Source organism: Saccopteryx leptura, chromosome 3 (assembly GCF_036850995.1).
Source record: "Saccopteryx leptura isolate mSacLep1 chromosome 3, mSacLep1_pri_phased_curated, whole genome shotgun sequence".
Classification (NCBI taxonomy): domain Eukaryota; kingdom Metazoa; phylum Chordata; class Mammalia; order Chiroptera; family Emballonuridae; genus Saccopteryx; species Saccopteryx leptura.
In genome coordinates, this window is record NC_089505.1 from 355,986,527 (window position 1) to 356,004,500 (window position 17,974).

Sequence of the window (17,974 nt, forward strand, 5' to 3'; positions counted from 1 at the left end):
GGGTTCGATTCCCAGCCAAGGCACACAGGAGAAGCGCCCATCTGCTTCTCCACCCCTGCCCCTCTCCTTCCTCTCTGTCTCTCTCTTCCCCTCCTGCAGCCGAGGCTCCATTGGAGCAAAAGATGGCCCGGGCACTGGGAATGGCTCCATGGCCTCTGCCTCAGACGCTAGAGTGGCTCTGGTCGCAAGAGAGCGATGCCCCGTAGGGGCAGAGCATTGCCCCCTGGTGGGCATGCTGGGTGGATCCCGGTCGGGCGCATGCGGGAGTCTGTCTGACTGCCTCCTCATTTCCAACTTCAGAAAAATACAAAAGAAAAAAAAAAGACACACACACACAGAAAGTAATGGATGAATAATAGAAAAGACTTTTCTCTGATTATCCTAAATATTTTTGGTAACTCCACGGAAAATGAAGGCTACCAGCTAAATCATATTTTGGTAAATTAGGTCTTCATATATATCAGTTATGAGCATTTTAAAACATGGCAGAAAGGGAAATGTCATTGGAGCCCAGGACGCCCATCTCTGAGAGGCACTAGAAGTTCATAATGGCACACGAGAACTTGTCAGAAAGAGCAGTGTTCACATGAGCCAGGCGTTTGAAAGTAAAAGTGGAGCTCCTACCTAAGGCATTCTGTTTGTTGATCCTTCGATGTCACACTTGCCTTGAACCGTTGGCTGCTCCTTGGTAGCAGGAGTCCCTCGTTCGATCAGTCCCCCGGTGGCTCATAGGTCACTGACTGTGCGTGAGACGCTGCTTGGATCTGATAGCAGAGTGATAATTATGGATGATCCCCGCAGCCAGTGTTTTTCTGAGGCTCTTCCTCTCTTGACTTATATATTACAGATAATAACAAAGGACACTTTTTTTCTTTTAATCTATCCAGTGTTTTTCAACCAGAAATTTCGTGCCAGTCTGCCAAAAAGTTAACCACCCTAACGTTGTGTGAAGGCTGCAGACCCGGTGATCTTGGTTGAATTCGTTCATGCTCAGGGTGATTTCTGCCTTAGCAGTCCCCAGAATAATTCTTCTATTTTCACCGGTCCCCCAGTGTAAAAAGGTTGAAAACCACCAACTACACAAAATAGAACATCAAAACAACTAGACTTTCTACTCCCCAATCTTCCCCACCCTTTGTGTTCTTTATGAATGAGGAAAGGATAAATCAGGAAACCCTTATCAGAGGGCTATTCCTGAGAATACGCTCCTGGATGTCCCATTCAGCCTATTCACCTGTGTCTTCTATTTGTGCAGAATCTCTGAGAAGCCACATTGTCAACGCCGATCCTTGAGAACCATGAGGTCACGGGAGGCCCTTAGTCACCCCACAGTTAATCAGGAGCAGCCTGGCATTAGTCATTGGTGTATTTTATTGTGTTCTAAGTCTTTAAACATTAATGGTTCTCTGTGGGGAAAGTGACTCTGATTCTAGCAGACGAGGCAGTTTCTGCTAACCCCCCTGATACACCTTAGGATACACTCGTCTGCAAGCAAGGAAGCGCATACCAGCTAAAATGGACTTGCTCCAATTATTAACCAATTAGCTACTAGTTTAGTTAATTGGGTAATGCCTGGTAGATGCACTCAGGGTGGGCTTTCTGTCTGAACGGCTTGATTAGCAACTGAGCATTAAATATGACTCATTCAAGTTCAGTCATGTGCTATTTTACTTTTTAATAAAAAAATTAAAAAGTTGTGTGCTTTTTAAACACAGCTTTGATGCTGTTTTTCTTTTGAGAAATCACTCTCTTCCACATCCAGTTGAAAGACAAGACTCAGGCCAGAAACAGGAGCCCATGTACTCAGTGGTCAGCGCCCTGACCTCTTTCTGCGGTGCTGGTCTTTTGGGAGTCCGGAAAACAGTACAAAGCTAGCGCAATAGGCATGGATTGTCGGGAAGGCATAGCAGCGGGAGGAGTAGCTCTGACGACCAATAACAAGGAGGAAGAGCTTTTTAAAAGATGCTAAGATCCCTGGCCGGTTGGCTCAGTTGAAGAGCGTCAGCCTGGCATGCATAAGTCCCGGGTTCAATTCCCGGCCAGGGCACACAGGAGAAGCGCCCATCTGCCTCTCCACCCCTCCCCCTCTCCTTCCTCTCTGTCTCTGTCTTCCCCTCCCGCAGCCAAGGCTCCATTGGAGCAAAGATGGCCCGGGCGCTGGGGATGGCTCCTTGGCCTCTGCCCCAGGCGCTAGAGTGGCTCTGGTCACAACAGAGCGATGCCCCGGAGGGGCAGAGCATCGCCCCCTGGTGGGCAGAGCGTTGCCCCTGGTGGGCATGCCGGGTGGATCCTGGTCGGGCACATGTGGGAGTCTGTCTGACTGTCTCTCCCCGTTTCCAGCTTCAGAAAAATACAAAAAAATAAAAATAAAAAAAATAAAGGTGCTAAGATACCTTAACCAGAAAAGGTGGTTACAAGGAACACAGCAGTCACCCAAGCTTCAAATCAAGGGACAATTATATGCAGTGATTATGTTTACATATACCACATAGAAACAACAGTTAGGGGCTCATGAGTCTTTTTTTTTTTTTTTTTTTTTGATCAACTATTTCCAGAGCAAATACTATATGAACACCATTCTTTCCGGAAGTCATAAACCAAGATGTTAAAAGTGATTCTTTTCAAAGGTTGGGGATCCTGCTTGTTTTGTCTTCTAATTAGTCTCCAGTGAATATGGGCTGCACTGAGTAAGAACAAAAAAAGCAATTTGTAATCTTAAACATTTTCAATCACTTGTCCGCCTGCCGCCTCTCAAGTTGGTTATGTTTTCCATTTATTTATGTTCCCTTCTAGGCTTTGCCAAATCGCACAATTTCCCTGTTAAGTGTAATTAATTACATGGAGCCAGAGTTCAGTATTTTGCTATTTCAAAGCATTGTTGCCCATGACAAACAGGCACCAGAGATCTTTTGTGATGTGAGTCAGGGTAATCCAGATCCCAGTCTGATGCCACTCTCTCTTTCGGACTGGCCGGGCCTGAGTAGCGCGTGCTCTCACCTGTCCAACGCTCTCGGTAGAACCCACGGGGGCAACGAGGTGTCAGAGCATGCACGTCTTTGTTTTCTGCCTGTGAAAACGTCGAGTTTGTTAATAGCGCCATAAATTATTTGGAATCAGAAGTCTGTCCCGTGGCAAAGACACATGAATAGGTTTAGATTTTTATGGGGCTGAGTCAGCCAAATCAAACACAGGCTTTCCTGAGGCTTCCAAGTTTTTAATGGAAACTCACGCTCTTCGGAACTCTGCTGCCTAATTATAATTCATGCCTTTTGCAGATACATTACAGGGTGGACCAAGAGGAAAATGTTAGACACGTTTACTGGTGGCTTCTATTGTGTTATTTGTGGAGTGCCAGCTGCATACATGGAGCGGCCTGGTCGTGCAAAAAGGCAGAGGCTGGCTCCTGGCAGACCGAACCACTTTAGTGTGAAGGAGGAGGATGACCTCGCAGTATTGCAGATACAGACTGTGTGCTCAGACGCAGAACCAAGCTTCCCCATGTGGTTGCCCAAAAGCCACTGGTGTCAGAATTTAATTGAAAAGGCCCAGACCAACCCACAACGTTGTCTTCATTAGAGAGGTCCTTTTGAAATCCAGAAAAATGGACTACCCAGATATCACGTTAAAGAGAACTTTTTCTTTTAAATAAACAGGTCTAACTGGTACCAAGGGTGAAAAAGGAAATCCAGGCATCGGAAGCCAAGGTCCAAGAGGACCCCCTGGGCCAGCAGGTAAATATTCTGACCTAACAGAAAATTGCAAATGAAAATCCTCAATTTCTACATTCACTGGATACCACAGATGAGGAAAATGGCCGTATTACACCCGTGTATCTGACTGGAATGACTGTATCTCTCATTTATTGTTGGCAGGAGGCCAGTTTGATAGTAACGATCCTCCTAATTCTAGCTCCCAAAGTTATAGTAAGTTCTGCGATATTATTGGTTGCACGAGTTAGGCTAGGCTAGGTTATGCTGTAGTAACAGATGCTTAGTGGGTTGAAACCATAAAGGCTTATATCATATGATACAAAGTTTGATGTAAGGCATCCCCCCCCCCCCACCGTGTGGAGCCAAAGGCCCCCAGGAGAAAGATAAAGGAGGCATATCAGTTCTCAAAGTTAATGCAGAATGATTTAAGTCACTTGTCATATTTCATTGGCTGGAACTAGTTGCAGCTCCAACTGGCCTGCAGGGGAGGCTCAGAATCGAGAGGAACACATGGAGCTCTGAGAGGCACTGATAGCTTCTGCCGCCACGACAGTCTCACTGAATGAGTTTTGTGTGCACTACTAGGGTCTTCAGACAATCACGCTCATTATTAGAAGTATAAGTTAGCAATTCTATCAGATATTTGCAGTCCCAGTCTGCACCACATTGAATCAAATGCTTTATAGACTTTTCTTTCCACCTAATAGTTACTTTGGAAAACACTTCTTCTAGTAGAGATTCCTAATGCAGTAGGTTCCTTTTTGAGTGTGAACACTCCTGTTACTTGAGATTGTGGAACTGATCCAGCATCATGAGTTCCATGGACCTGACTCTGGGTGAATGTTGATGAAACGGAACCGAATGCATCTGAGAGCCACAGTGTTTTTCAAATATGTTCCTAATTTACATTTACATGTCGGTTCTAGTTAAAGAATTTCATTTCTAATTGAAGAATGTCTTTTGGGATAATACTTTTGGAATCCAAGCCTAAAAACCAACAAACCAAAAACACAAAAACAAAACAACAAACCTAGTCAAACAATCTTTTTAAATGCACAAAAATGTTAATCCCCACGTTCACACAATCTGTGTTCTTAATTGATATAAGTTAGCCCAAGAACATTGTGGGTTAGTATATTGGGTCCAATTTTAGACTTTTTCTTTTTCCCGTGTAGGATCACTGCTTTCAGACTCAGACTAATTTATTTCAGTTACCGGGGACCGTCAACCAGTGCCGATGATCCCGCTGAGATGTGTCCGCGCGTTTGTTAGTGTGCACACGCGCACTCATACACTGGATTCCTATTGGGAAATGGGTTTCATAAAGAAAACAGGGTTGAGAGTGCTGTGTTCCTTTTCCTTCAATATCCAAGAGATGATAGAAAAGAGTAGATCTGTTTTTCAGTTTTCCGAGCTGACTAAAAGCCTTGTCCTCCAGGAGAACGTGGGATTCCAGCTCAGTCCTCTCTGTGCAGGGACTGCGATTTAGAAATAACTCAATGGGAAGAGAGAGGCAGATCGCCCTAAGAGTTGAGATGTATAAGGCTGCTTCTGGTTAGAGTTACTTTACTCCTTAGTGACTCAAAACTCACCCTGTGGTGGTAAAAGACCAACTGTGTTCATTGTGGGTGCTTTTTAGGGCCTGCAGGGGAGAGTCGGCAAGGAAGCCCAGGGCCCCCAGGATCTCCTGGACCCAGGGGTCCACCGGGTCACCTGGGGGTGCCCGGACCGCAAGGTCCTTCCGGCCAGCCTGGATACTGCGACCCCTCTTCCTGTTCTGCCTACGGGGTAGCAGGTAAGTGCCACCGTCTTGTGGGCTTTGAGCAATGTGTTTAGTATAATTCTTATCGTAATGGCCAAGGGATGCTATAAAAAGTAGACCAAATATGGGAGGGAAGCAGAGCTTGAATTTCTCACTACCTTAACTTATCCAGAGACAGCTTCTTTAAATTGCAAAGGACTCTAGAGATTAAGTTTTTAAAAACTGGGAGAGGAAGTTTAAACATTGGCTTGGCCTCTGACCTCATGTTTGGTCATTAGGAGGCACGTTCAAACATTCTTTGGGGTCCCTCATTCTGTGTTACTACTGTGGTGTGGCCATGATGTCCTGTATCATTTCACTCTTGTTTGGGGGAATCCTCAACCTTATAATTTGCCCATAACTGGGATCCCCTAGATTCTCTGGGGTGTCAGCCTGCCCACCACCTGCATAGATGACCAAACAAAAAAAAAGAAACAAAGGTGGCCATGCTGTCCTTGGACTGAGACTTTGAAAACATTATGCTTCCTAAAAGCATCTGCAGTCTACATGCTGGCGGGTTGTGTGATGAGAAATTTTCTGACATAGTCATTCTTGGGAGCATCAAGACATAGATTCAGAGACTGCTTTGAGGCTATGAGCTTTTTAGTCGATCGATTTGTTTTCTGCTTTAGGAGAGATTTAACCTTATTTGCCAAAGGAACTGGTCGAAGTTTTGCTGATGTGTTTTTCTCTGTTCATCTCTTCCCTCCCTGTTCTCTCAACTCTCTCTGTCCTTTGTTAAGATCTGATCCCTTACAATGATTACCAGCACTGAAGTGGAGGTCCTCCACTCTGATGGCATTGGCCTGGGAAACTGGCTCTGGAGACAGAACTGTCCTGTTGACCGCCACCACCCAGCCCCTGCCCCTAACAATGGGCACTTTGCTTCCCTGCCTCCCCTGCTTCCCTGTCTGCCCTCTGTCACATCTCTTGCCCTCCTTGCTCCCAATACACACACTGTCAGTACCGGAACTTAACCAAATCACGTGTCACTTGTTATGGAAATCGGAACTTAACCAAATCCCATGTGTCAATATCAGCTGGGAGAGAAGTATATGATTGTAAGCCAAGAATTTATCCCACACTCCCTTGTGTGAAGGCTCAGCAATGAAGCCACTTAGATACGCCTTCTCCTCTATCCTGTCCCCACACAAGGTGGACGGGCATCTCTCTCCCTGACCACCCTACTCTCCATTGTCCCTCTGATCACCTCCCCTCCCTTCTGACCGCTGGTGATGGACTTCTAACATGAGATTGGTTTTTAAATTTTATTTTTCATAACTCTGCTGAATCTTCAGGGTTCCTTTTGTAAATAAAACACATACTATTTAATCAGTTGGCTGTACTCTAGTTTTCTCACCGTGTCTGTAATGTATCTGTCCCTTCCTTCATGTACTAACCATCTGAAACCTCACGGGGAAGGAACAGCAGTGTGGTGGGCACCGGGAGCTCTTGCCGTTTCCGCTTCCCACCCAAGCAGGGTGCCTCTGTAGTTCAACGATCACATCTATGGCTCAGCGGGTCCATACGAGGGGAGAATATCAGTTTGTGGTTTCTGGGTCCTATCAAGTCCCCACCCCCCCTCTTCCTCTCTAGTGCCCCATCCTGATCAGCCGGAGTTCACTCCTGTCCAAGATGAGCTGGAAGCTATGGAACTCTGGGGCTCTGGGATCTGAGAGCCTCTGGAAGACCAGCTGTAAGAACGCTTAAGGGACCTTGTTCAAGACAACTGTCATTATGTGGTTTGTATACTACCGTTTAGGGGCTTGTTTCATCAGCCTAAATCTCCTCCTTGGATATTGTGACTATTGACCAAAAAAAATTATATTAAAAAATCCACTTGATCTGTGGACATGGTAGGGTTGGTTTTTCTTTGTTGTTTTAACGATATGCCAGATTATTGGTTTTTCCAGAGAAGAGTGCTCAGAGAAAAATTGGCAAAAAAATAAAATTAAAAAAATAAATTTGGACTATGGCATCTTTTCTGTGTTAGATGATCACGAGTCCTAAAATGCTACAAGACAGATGTGATTGTATTCAAGGGAAATGGGGTCCTAGCATAAGAGGAATTTAAAGAGACTCAAAGATTATGCCATTTATTTCTATCGCCTACAGCCTTGCTGAAAGAAAACAAAGGGATATTATTGGAGAAACTACCTCTTGCCTAATTGATGTGTCCAACTCTGAGATCACTTGGTAGCTAGTTTCACTGCTATCCAAGAATATGTGTTACAGTGGAACCTTTCTGAGTTTGGTGATATTAGAAATAGATTTAGTTTTGCAGTGGCTTTTGATGTGTACAGTAATGACTGCCCACCAGCTCTGATACAAAGAGATCCAATGTTGATGAACAATTTATCCAGCCGTATACCAAGGCTCACCCTCCTTATCTTTGTGGCTTACTTTGTACATGCAGATAAGTTTTTACAAACCTGTTTCCATTGTCTTTTGTAAGCAAATAAAAATTTAAAACATGTGTGGACTCTTTTTTCCACATTTCTAAATGTCACCTTAAACTTAGCTGAGTTTTTTTTTTTAATTTTATTAATTTTTTTTTTTTAGCGAGGAGAGAGAAAGGGAGAGAGAGAGACAGAGAGGGAGAGAGAGAGGAGAGAGAGATAGAGAGAGAAGGTGGGGAGGAGCTGAAAGCATCAACTCCCATATGTGCCTTGACCAGGCAAGCCCAGGGTTTCGAACCGACGACCTCAGCATTTCCAGGTCGACGCTTTATCCACTGCACCACCACAGGTCAGGCTTAGCTGAGTTTTAACTGAGTTTTTACCAGAAAAACTATTGCCTTCCTTCAGACAAGCATTCCTTCCTTCCTTCCTTCCTTCCTTCCTTCCTTCCTTCCTCCCTCCCTCCCTCCCTCCCTCCCTCCCTCCCTCCCTCCCTCCCTCCCTCCTTCCTTCCTTCCTTCCTCCCTTCCCTTCCCTTCCCCTTCCTTCCTTCCTTCCTTCCTTCCTTCCTTCCTTCCTTCCTTCCTTCCTTCCTTCCTTCCTTCCTTCCTTCTTTCCTTCCTAGTATGAAGCTTAACAGAGGAAGCAGTTGACTTGGATTTTATTATTCATTTATAACCCACTAAACAGCAACAGCAGTGAAAATGCAAGGCAGATGCTAATGAAATGCTAACCAATGGTTGACTGAAGAGCCCATATATCCTTTGGCGTTAAAAAGAAAAAAACCTAAAGAACTCTAGAAGGCAGAGAAGAAATAAATGAATCTAATAAACTCTAACCCCTACACTATAACTTATCTTTTGTTCACAAAGGCTAGATATTTGAGGAAAGATTTGCATCCTGTTGTTTACTGTTGAAAATAGAAATAGTAAAGAACCATAAACTTCATGTGTACCCTTTTCCCTGTAGCATCTTTCTAATAACAGTTCATTTTAAATAGTAGAGATGGGGTCAGTTATAACCAGAAGCTGGATTCTTCCAGGATCAAGAAGATCTGACCTTCTTTGGTTCCCCTCACCATACAGATCTGGTTTATGACATTTCCAGCTAAAGCATTGAAGCAGAAGGGTCTTCTTGTGTGCCTGGGGGGAGTCCAGGCAAAGAGTTGTTCGGCACTTTTGCAGGAATGAGAGAAGACAGTGAGCTGATAGCCCACAGTGGTTCCCTTTTAGTTAAGCAATGTGATTCCACGTGGAGGGGGCAGGAGTGGTAAAGAAGCAAGTTTGCCCAAGGTTGGTGAGGATGGTCTGACCCAGCATCACCTGAGAGAATGCCTCCTTAATGACTAGGGTATGTCCTCAGTCATCTCCTACCCTTGAATCCTAGATTTCTTAGTCTTTTAACAAGTGAGTAGAGAGAGGATAGTCAGTCCAATAAGGTGTCACTCAAGACTATCGAAGTTTGTTACCAGGGATGACGTATAAACTATTAGAGGTTTTAATCCATTCCCAACATTCTTGAGTTGTGCTAATATACTGGGCTTTGGTTTTACTGGGTGATCTACATTTGTTTACTTCAACTATAGGAAAGTTTCCTTAGTTTGGAATGTGTCGCCACTTGGACCCAATATGCTGTATTTTTTATTGAGTGAAATGCTCAAAATAAAAGGTGTGACTCAGATTCAGGATTTTTGTCTTTCCAATACCTCACCTGATTTTGAACAGTATTTTTATTGACTTACCTGTTTTGGCAGGAATATACTTATACCTTAATTTATAGTTTATACTATTTCTGAAAGTAATAAAGCATCATTTCATTTTAAAAAAGACATTAATCTTCAGAACTTTCATCACTTCCATTAGAAACTCAATTTCTTTGAGGAATAATTATTTGAAGGTAGTGTTTCATATTCAGATAGGCTTCCATTTAATTCCAGGACAGCTCTCCCTCCCTCTCCCTTTTCTTCCCCCTCAGCCCCACCCCATCCTTCTAGAACTAATCTCGCCGTGTACCAGGACCTGGCTCAGTCCTGAGGACCAGGCCATGAACAGGAGTGATGGGGCTGCCCCTCCAGAGCTGGAGAAAGGAAATGTATAAACAAATAAGCACAGTTAACTTCAAATTGTGATAAATAGTGTGAAAGACGCAGGAAAAGTGCTGAGACGGGGGTATGAATGGATACAAAGGAACGTCTGCTTCCGTCACACACACTGGGAAGCCTTCTCTGATCGCCTGACATTTAAGTTGACACAAGAAGACGAGAAAAGGCGTGGGAGGCAAACTGAAGCTCAGCTCTTGTCAAGCACAAAGGCCCTTTATCAGGAACATACATGTCATGTTCAAGGCACCAAGAAGGTCCGTATGGCAGGACAGCGAATGGAAGTGTGAACACGATAAGGCTGGAGGTCGAAGCCAGCAGGGCTGCATGCAGTCAGGGAGTTAGATCTGTTTCCATGAGAAGCAACTGATAGATTTCAGCTGAGAAGTGACATGATCTGGTGTATGTTTGAAGCTAGTGCAGGGACAGTTGCTCTTCCAATGAGCCATGCTGCTGAATGTCTCTTCTGAAGAGTCAGCCAGGCATCCTCCGAGGGCTGTAAAGTTGTACCAGTTAGGTTGGGCTATGCTAGGCTGCGGTAACAACCAGCCCTCACGTCTTGAGTGCTTAGCACACTAGACCTCTGTTTCTTGCCCACACAAGAGAGCGCACCAGCTGTCTTCCATGTCTTGGCTCATTGTTCCAGACTGCTGCTGTCTTAGACACTTCCGTATCAGCATGTGCTTCCATGATTGCCATGAAGGAGAGGAGAGAACATGGAGAATCATCTCCATCATTACTTCCACTCACATTTCATTATTCTAAGTGAATCTCGTGAGCACATTTAGCTTCAGCGGGGTGGAGAAGTTCAATCTTCCCGTGTACTGAAAAGCAGAAGAGAACTAGAAATATTAGTGATAGGCAATAAAAACTCCCACTTATATTTTAACTCATTTGATTGTCACAGCAACCCAAGTGCTAGTTCACTATTGTCCCAATGAGGAGACAGAAGAAAAGTTATTTGCCAAAGAGTTCAAACTTAGGCATTTTGGCTCAAGGTATCCAATCTTAACTTCTAGGCTCCTCTGCCCCACCTGTTGGTGACTCCTAAATGTTAATGGCAATAAGGGGTGGCTTACTAAAGCACAGACTTCTGGACTCAGAGAAATCCCCCCAAATCTGTTTCCATCATCTGGGTTGAGAACTTTATTTTAACCAAGCACCTCTGGTGACCAGTGGACTACTACATTTTGAGAACCACTATTTTGAGATTACTCTGGACACACAGTGGAGAGTGGGTTGGGGGCATCAGAGTGGGTGGGAACACATTGCCATGGTCTAATAAAAGATGGTGCAGGACTGACCAAGCTCGTGGTATTGACAGGACTTGTCCATTAACTAGAAATGGAGACTAACAGATAGGTGGGCAGAGCTACGTATGTTGTTCTGGAAACTGCGGATTTGGGGCAGAGAGGTTACAAAGCTCAGCTTAGGAGGTAACTGAGTGTGAGGTGTTAAATAGGCGAGTGGGAGCTTTGGCGAGTTGCCAGGACTGGAGACAGAAGTTTAATAGTTGTGCGCATGTAGGTAGCACTTAGGCCACAGGAATGAATGGGGCGAATTAGACAGTTTCCTGCCTCCTACTCTCCTAGTTTTGTTTCTACAAATTTCCCAACCTGTTTTTTTTTTCTATTTTATTTTGAAATGTATCACTCAGCTAAATTTTCCCCAAACTACGGTCACAGTGAAGTAGTTGCACAACCTTGTTGCATGCTCTCTCTTGTTTCTCTCTTTGACAGTTTTTTTTCCTGCTTAGAAAGCCCTACTTTTCTGCCTCACCCCAGTCTAATTGACCTAGTTAGAGTCATACTCCATCTTCCAAACTCAGCGTGGCTCCTCTGCCTGTGTGAAGCCTTCCCTGCCCAAGCACATCCGCCTGAACAACCTGGATAATCATGACACCTCAGTCCCCTTTTCTAGTTAGTTCTTTAACCCCTCTGCTCCCATATTGCTGTGTGCATCCTTGGAGAAGGTTCAGACTGCATACAGTGTGCTTAGCATGTGACAGCAGCTCGATAAATGTTTACAGAATCATTTTCACCCTACACAGATTCACTTATAATCTACATTAAATCTCACCCTCTCTCTCCAGTGGAGACATTTTCCTCTAGAATTACACCAGAGCATTTGGGAGACAGGAATAATGCCTAGAAATGAAAGATCAACTTTTCTAAAAGATTACAACTTCCCATTGATTAGGTATTTCAGACTATAAGGAAGTATTTGAATTTTGTCTTCCTATAAATTCAGTCACGTGGTCATGTGCTTGTCCATCTCTCTGTGCATGGATCCATCCATCTGGCAAGCTTCTAATTAGTATCCGCCAGGACTTCAGCCATGTGTTGGGGTGTTGGAGAAGAAAAGATGTCTACAAGGGCATAGGAGCTTCCTAACTTCTTGCTCTAAGTTTAAGCAGGGAAGGCCATTTGGATCAGATTGTGAAAGAGCTAGCTTCTGTTAAAGTGTTCAGATTTCTGCCTGTAGGCAGTAGGAAATCAGGGGGTATCTTTCTGCAGATGAGTCACCTGATTGGGCTTATAATTTGGAGGCACAATTGTGATAATAGTGTACATGTTAGACTAGTGAGGAGAAAGATCAGGAAAGAAAAAAGACATTTAAGACCTGCCTCGTACTACTAGCTTCTGTTCTGGAGGCTCTCTGTATTAAGTTGATTTTTACAAGTTAAGGTAAGTATTCCCTTTTTACAAATGATCAAACGTGGAAGATCCACAACATGTCCAAGGGCACACACATACACAGAAGGGGCGAAGAATGGGTTCCAGCTCTGACTAGTTTGTCCCCATTGCCCATGACCCCTCCCCCGTATATACTATGCTGCCTGGTACGGTAATTCCGGTGAGGAGGGCCTGGACCACAGCAGGGCAGTGAGGACTAAGAGGAGAAGCCAGCTTCGGGCACTGATGGGGAAGTACTATGGGAAGAATTGAATGTCTGATGGGTTGAATGGGGGTGGGGAGGGTTGACAGGCGGAAGGTAAGAACGGCTTCAGGATCTCAAGTTTTGAAGATCAAGTGAATGGTCATTTCACTAAGTGAGATAGGAACTTGTGGAGGAAGAGAGAATGATTCTGGAATGGCATGCTGGTTTAGAGGTTTCTCTGCTTTTTCCAGAGTAAGTGCAGTATTTTGTAGCAGATAGGGGCTTAAGAAGGATGGAACAGGGTGGAATGATTTTGGATGACTAATTTAGGCTGTAATAACCGGGCAAGACTTAATCCTTTGGGGCCTGTCTCCAGCAAAAAGGGCTGTTCAGATGAAGAATGGAGGTTGCCAAGGTATGAACCAAAATATTTGGTTTTAAAAAATCACTCATTTTGATTTGATGTGGCACTGGAAATGCTGATGAAAAGGGTTCATTTGTGCTAGACAAGCTCAGAGTTCAGAGTTCCTTTGCCACAGAGTCCTGGGTATTCTATACTTTTCAGGTTAACTCTGTCATTAACAAAAATTAACTACATGAATAGACTTACAATAGGTTGACATTATTCTCAAGTCGAATAATTTGATTAAAAATTTGGCTGACACAAGATAACAAACATCTATGGTTAAATGGAAAGAGCAAGTTGGAAGAATAGTATTACAATAAGTATTTATCTATTACTCTATTCATCTATCTGTATTGAAAAATTGGGATGAGTACTATCCAGGCACATAACCATGGTTACCTCCTGGATATGGGATTGTGGGAACTTATACTTTTTAAAGTGATAATTCCACTTAACTGTTCATCTTTAACATTTCTGTATTGTTTGAAATATATTTTGCAACAAGAATGTGCTCTCAGCGCTTAAATTTTACAGGAAAATTACAAAAGATTTTGGAGGGAATGTCTACTTTATAAAATAATCTATTACCTTTGTAATATCCTCACAATTAATGATGAGGAATAAGTGAAGAAGAATGAGTTACTGATGTTTAGAAAGACAGTAGGCATTGATCATTTTTAAAAACAACAACGGGGCAGGTGGCTAACTGCATTACCAGGAATGGTTGCATGAGTTACTTCTTGTGGGAACATTCATAAATGCATACATGTTAGTAATCATTTATTTTTTCTCTGGATCCTGCTCAGTAATAAAGCTTATATGCTGGCACATAAGTAACCACATTCGGTTGTCTGTTTCTTTGTGTTAATTGCATTTTATGTTACTGATTTTAAAATACCCATGATCAATGTTGTGAAACTCAACTTTATTAATCTAAATTTAAAAATGTTTTATACAAAATCCAGAGAAGTAAAACTATTCTTTTTTTCCAAATCTAAAATGAGTTTTGTATGGGTAACAAAGCAAAACTGATGGAGTGAAACAGAAAAGAGACGTGTCATTACCGAAGACATTTCTAGTTTGTCAGTGTCCTGTCATCCGGCCCAGATTCAGTGGATCCTGAAAAACCCTCTAGCCCTGTTAGGTCCTAAAAATCACGTCCACAAGAGTGTTAACCAGCTCAACTTTCACTATGAGAAATTATTGGTATCTAAAATGTGCTCAGTTATTGAATAGATGTATTGAGGAGAACTGGGTCATTTGAAAATCCATGTGTTTTCACTTTCCTTGTCCTTTCTCATGTACGTGTCTATGTCGTGCCTATGAACAGGGACGTTTGGAGGCTGAAAGGGTTGAACTTCACAAAGAGTTCTTTTTAATAAACATTCCGGTTATCAGATCTGGACACCGCAGGAAGCTGCAAACTAAATCTCTCTTGTCACTGGCCGCCTGCTCATGTTCTTGGAACGTGGCCAACAGGTTCTGTATCTGATTCCACACTCAAGTGTGAGCGTGTTTTATCAAGCCAGGCTAGAGCCACTGCTCTGGCAATTATGAGCAACAGAGTTGCTAGAAGACTGGATACAATTCCAAAGCTGACTGAGCAGGAGCCATCACCGTTTATCCACAAGCTACAGCTCTGGGGAAGCTTTTCTTCTCCCGAAATATCTAGCTGCCCATATCTGGGGTGGTTTCTGAAGGAACTGGATCTATACCTGCATGGCTAAAAATAACTTTCACCAATGGGAGTGCTCAAAGTGACCATTCACCCAGCAACCCGCTTACTCAGAAGTTTGCCATGTGGAAACAGGCTGATGATTTCTGCCATCGTATTTCTAGACGGCTGAACAATGACATTTATGGTTATCAGCAAGATTGCGGCTTGAACTGCATTTCTTTCTTTTTTTTAATTCAGTGAAAGGAGGGGAGTCAGAGAGACCAACTCCCGCATGTGCCCCAACCGGAATCCACCCAGCAAGCCCACTAGAGGGAGATGCTCTGCCCATCTGGGGAGTTGCTCCGTTGCTCAGCAACTGAGCTCTTTTTAGCACCTGAGGTGGAGGCCATGGAGCCATCCTCATTGCCCAATGCCAACTTGCTCCAATCGAGCCATGGCTGCAAGAGGGGAAGAGAGAAATAGAAAGAGAGAGAGAGAGAGAGAGAGAGAGAGAGAGAGAGAGAAAGCAAGAGGGGGAGAGGTGGAAAAGCAGATGGGTCCTTCTCCCATGTGCCCTGACCAGAAATTGCACCTGGGATATCCACACACCGGGCTGATGCTCTACCACTGAGCCAACCAGCCAGGACCTGGACTACATTTCTATCCTTAACATTTACTCATTTTTTTAAAAATGTGTTTTTTTCATGCTTATCAAAAAAGTTGCTGGCTGCAGAAATGTCAGGTGTGTTTGGAAGCAGTCACCTACTTTGTTCCTCCTGGCGGACCTGTATTAGCTTGAAGTTGTTCATCCATTTTTTCCTTAACTGGGGAAAGTCTGGACTTCTCATCTACTGTAAGTCTGCTGTCCCCAAAGAGACACTGCTGTCGAGGTTTCAATAATTTCATACTGGTGGCTGCTGTGTTAGAACTAGCTCCCTTCGGCCAAAACTACATTCTCCTCTTCTTGAATACAAATGAGTTGCTCACTGCCCAGATCCCCTCAGCATGGGCTTTGTGACATGTTCTCATCCAATGAAATATGTACATGAATTTCAAGTCAAGGGAATTAGGAAGTACGCGTGGGTCCTGTCCACCTGCTTCTTCCCATTCACCAGGGTCTTACAGGAGGGTGGAGTCCTGAGATGAATGGTTGAATACTGAAATGAGTTGATGGAAGGCTGGTGACTAATCAGGAACATTTCTTATATATTGTTATATGAATGAGAAACAAACATGTATTGAAGGAGAGCCCAGAAATGTATGCTATATTAGCTAGTATCACATAGCAAATATAGCTGCTGTCACTCAGGCAACAAACAGTTATTATAGACTACAAACCTACTATGTGTCACAGGCACTCTTTAAGGGTTTCCAAGAGCCAGGCATTGTACTAGGTGCTGGGAATACACAGAAGGAACGACACATTCTTGGCCCTCAGCAAGCCCACTCCTCAAGTGAGAGCAGCAACTTTAACACCATAAGGGAGTGCTTATAGTGTATTATGTGCAGGGAACAGAGATAGCAAGAGAGAAGAAATACCTAAGAATGCCTGGAAAGAACTGAGATTTCTCAGACCTGATAGAAACAGGGTCAGTGGAGGAAAACTGGGGAGTTAGTCCAAGACTTGGAGACATGAGGGCATGTTTTGTGGGCATTAGCAATGAATGTTTAAGAGATCCTGGGATGCACGGTCCAACAACAGGAGTGGATGGAGATGGGAATGGAGAGTGGGACTGCAGGAATCTGAGCAGGTCTTATAGGCCTCACTAAGGTGTGTGGTGTTTAAGCCAGGTGATGGGGAAATCACAAAAATAACTACTCCTCTCCACCCTTGTCCATCATCTTGACGGTAGCCAAACATCTTCCAAACCCTTAACTTTGATTTACACTGGCCCGTGAGGTGTGAGTGCACTTAACACAAGGAGAGGTTTGAAATGTGCTTGTATGGTTGGGCTTTCTCTCTTGTTTCTGCCTTCCACCGAGAAAATGGGCCTCAGGTAGCCGCTAGCCCGAGGACAAACAGAGACATGTGGAATAGACCTGGGCCCAAGCTGTGGCTTGGAGGCAAGCCCGACTGAGCCCAGCCCAAGTCAACTGAATTGCGGCCAACTCAAAGCTCTCTGAACTCTGTCCTTCACATTTCTGTGGAGGCTTCTTTACATAGGCATGATTGATTCAATCATTGGCCATTGGCAATTGACCCAAGGTCCAGCTCGCTCCCCTCCCCAAAGGTCTGGGGGTGTCACCGAAAGTCCCAACCCTATCTTCAATCACATGGTCGGCAGCATGGCAACCAGCCTCCCCATCCTTCTGCGCTTTTCAAAGCTTGCTCATTAGCATAACAAAGGGCGCCTTTCTAGCTTTCAGCATTTGGGACATTCCAAGGGTTTTAGGAGCTCTGTGTCAGTAACGGAACACAAGAAATGTATTCCGATACGTCTCTCAAGCACATAGAAGAGTTTCTGGAACATAAATATTGGTTGGCTGATTGATCCTTTGTTAATACAGACTGGAGAGTTGGCTATTAATCACTGCTTCCAAGGTTTCCACTTCCAGATCAACTTTTCTGAAGAATACACACATTCACGTCTCCACGGTTTGCTGGCTCCGCGTACACACCGTGCCGGTAAACGGTGCATAATAATAAAAAATCACTTTTCTAAAAAGTTATAAAAATATTTTATCCGGACTTTGTGAACCTTTGCCCAAAAGTCAAAGACGGATGCTTTATACTCAGAACTTTCTCTGAATTTCTAGACCCTTTTGAGTTGTGTGATTGCCGAGGAAGATGCCAGATGGCATCATAATTTCAGGGTGGACTGTAGACGATTTAATGCAGGTTGACAAGCCGGAGCCCCAGCGCGACCCATAAAGCCCAGGTGTTCCACTAGAAGCGGCCGGCCTGCTAGCGGCCGCTGTTTGCAAGGCTTTAATGGGTATTAACTTTGGAATTAAAAAGTGAGGAGGGCCGTGAGCGCCAATTGAGGCCTTGGAAGACAGATGTGTTTGAAATCAAAGAGCTC

At 44.0% G+C, this 17,974-nt stretch overlaps 1 protein-coding gene across 3 annotated transcripts in view; it reads left to right on the forward strand.

Moving 5' to 3' along the window:
* The window catches only part of COL14A1 (collagen type XIV alpha 1 chain), a 219,744-nt gene extending 211,757 nt beyond the window's left edge, over window positions 1–7,987 (forward strand). For 2 of the 3 annotated variants that reach the window (XM_066379414.1, XM_066379415.1), the window contains exons 46-48: window positions 3,654–3,731; window positions 5,350–5,505; window positions 7,108–7,987. In XM_066379414.1, coding sequence (XP_066235511.1) covers window positions 3,654–3,731; window positions 5,350–5,505; window positions 7,108–7,187 — 314 coding nt within the window. In that variant the 3' untranslated portion in view covers window positions 7,188–7,987. The other variant, XM_066379416.1, reaches the window with a different exon arrangement.
* Window positions 7,988–17,974: the final 9,987 nt, after the last annotated feature.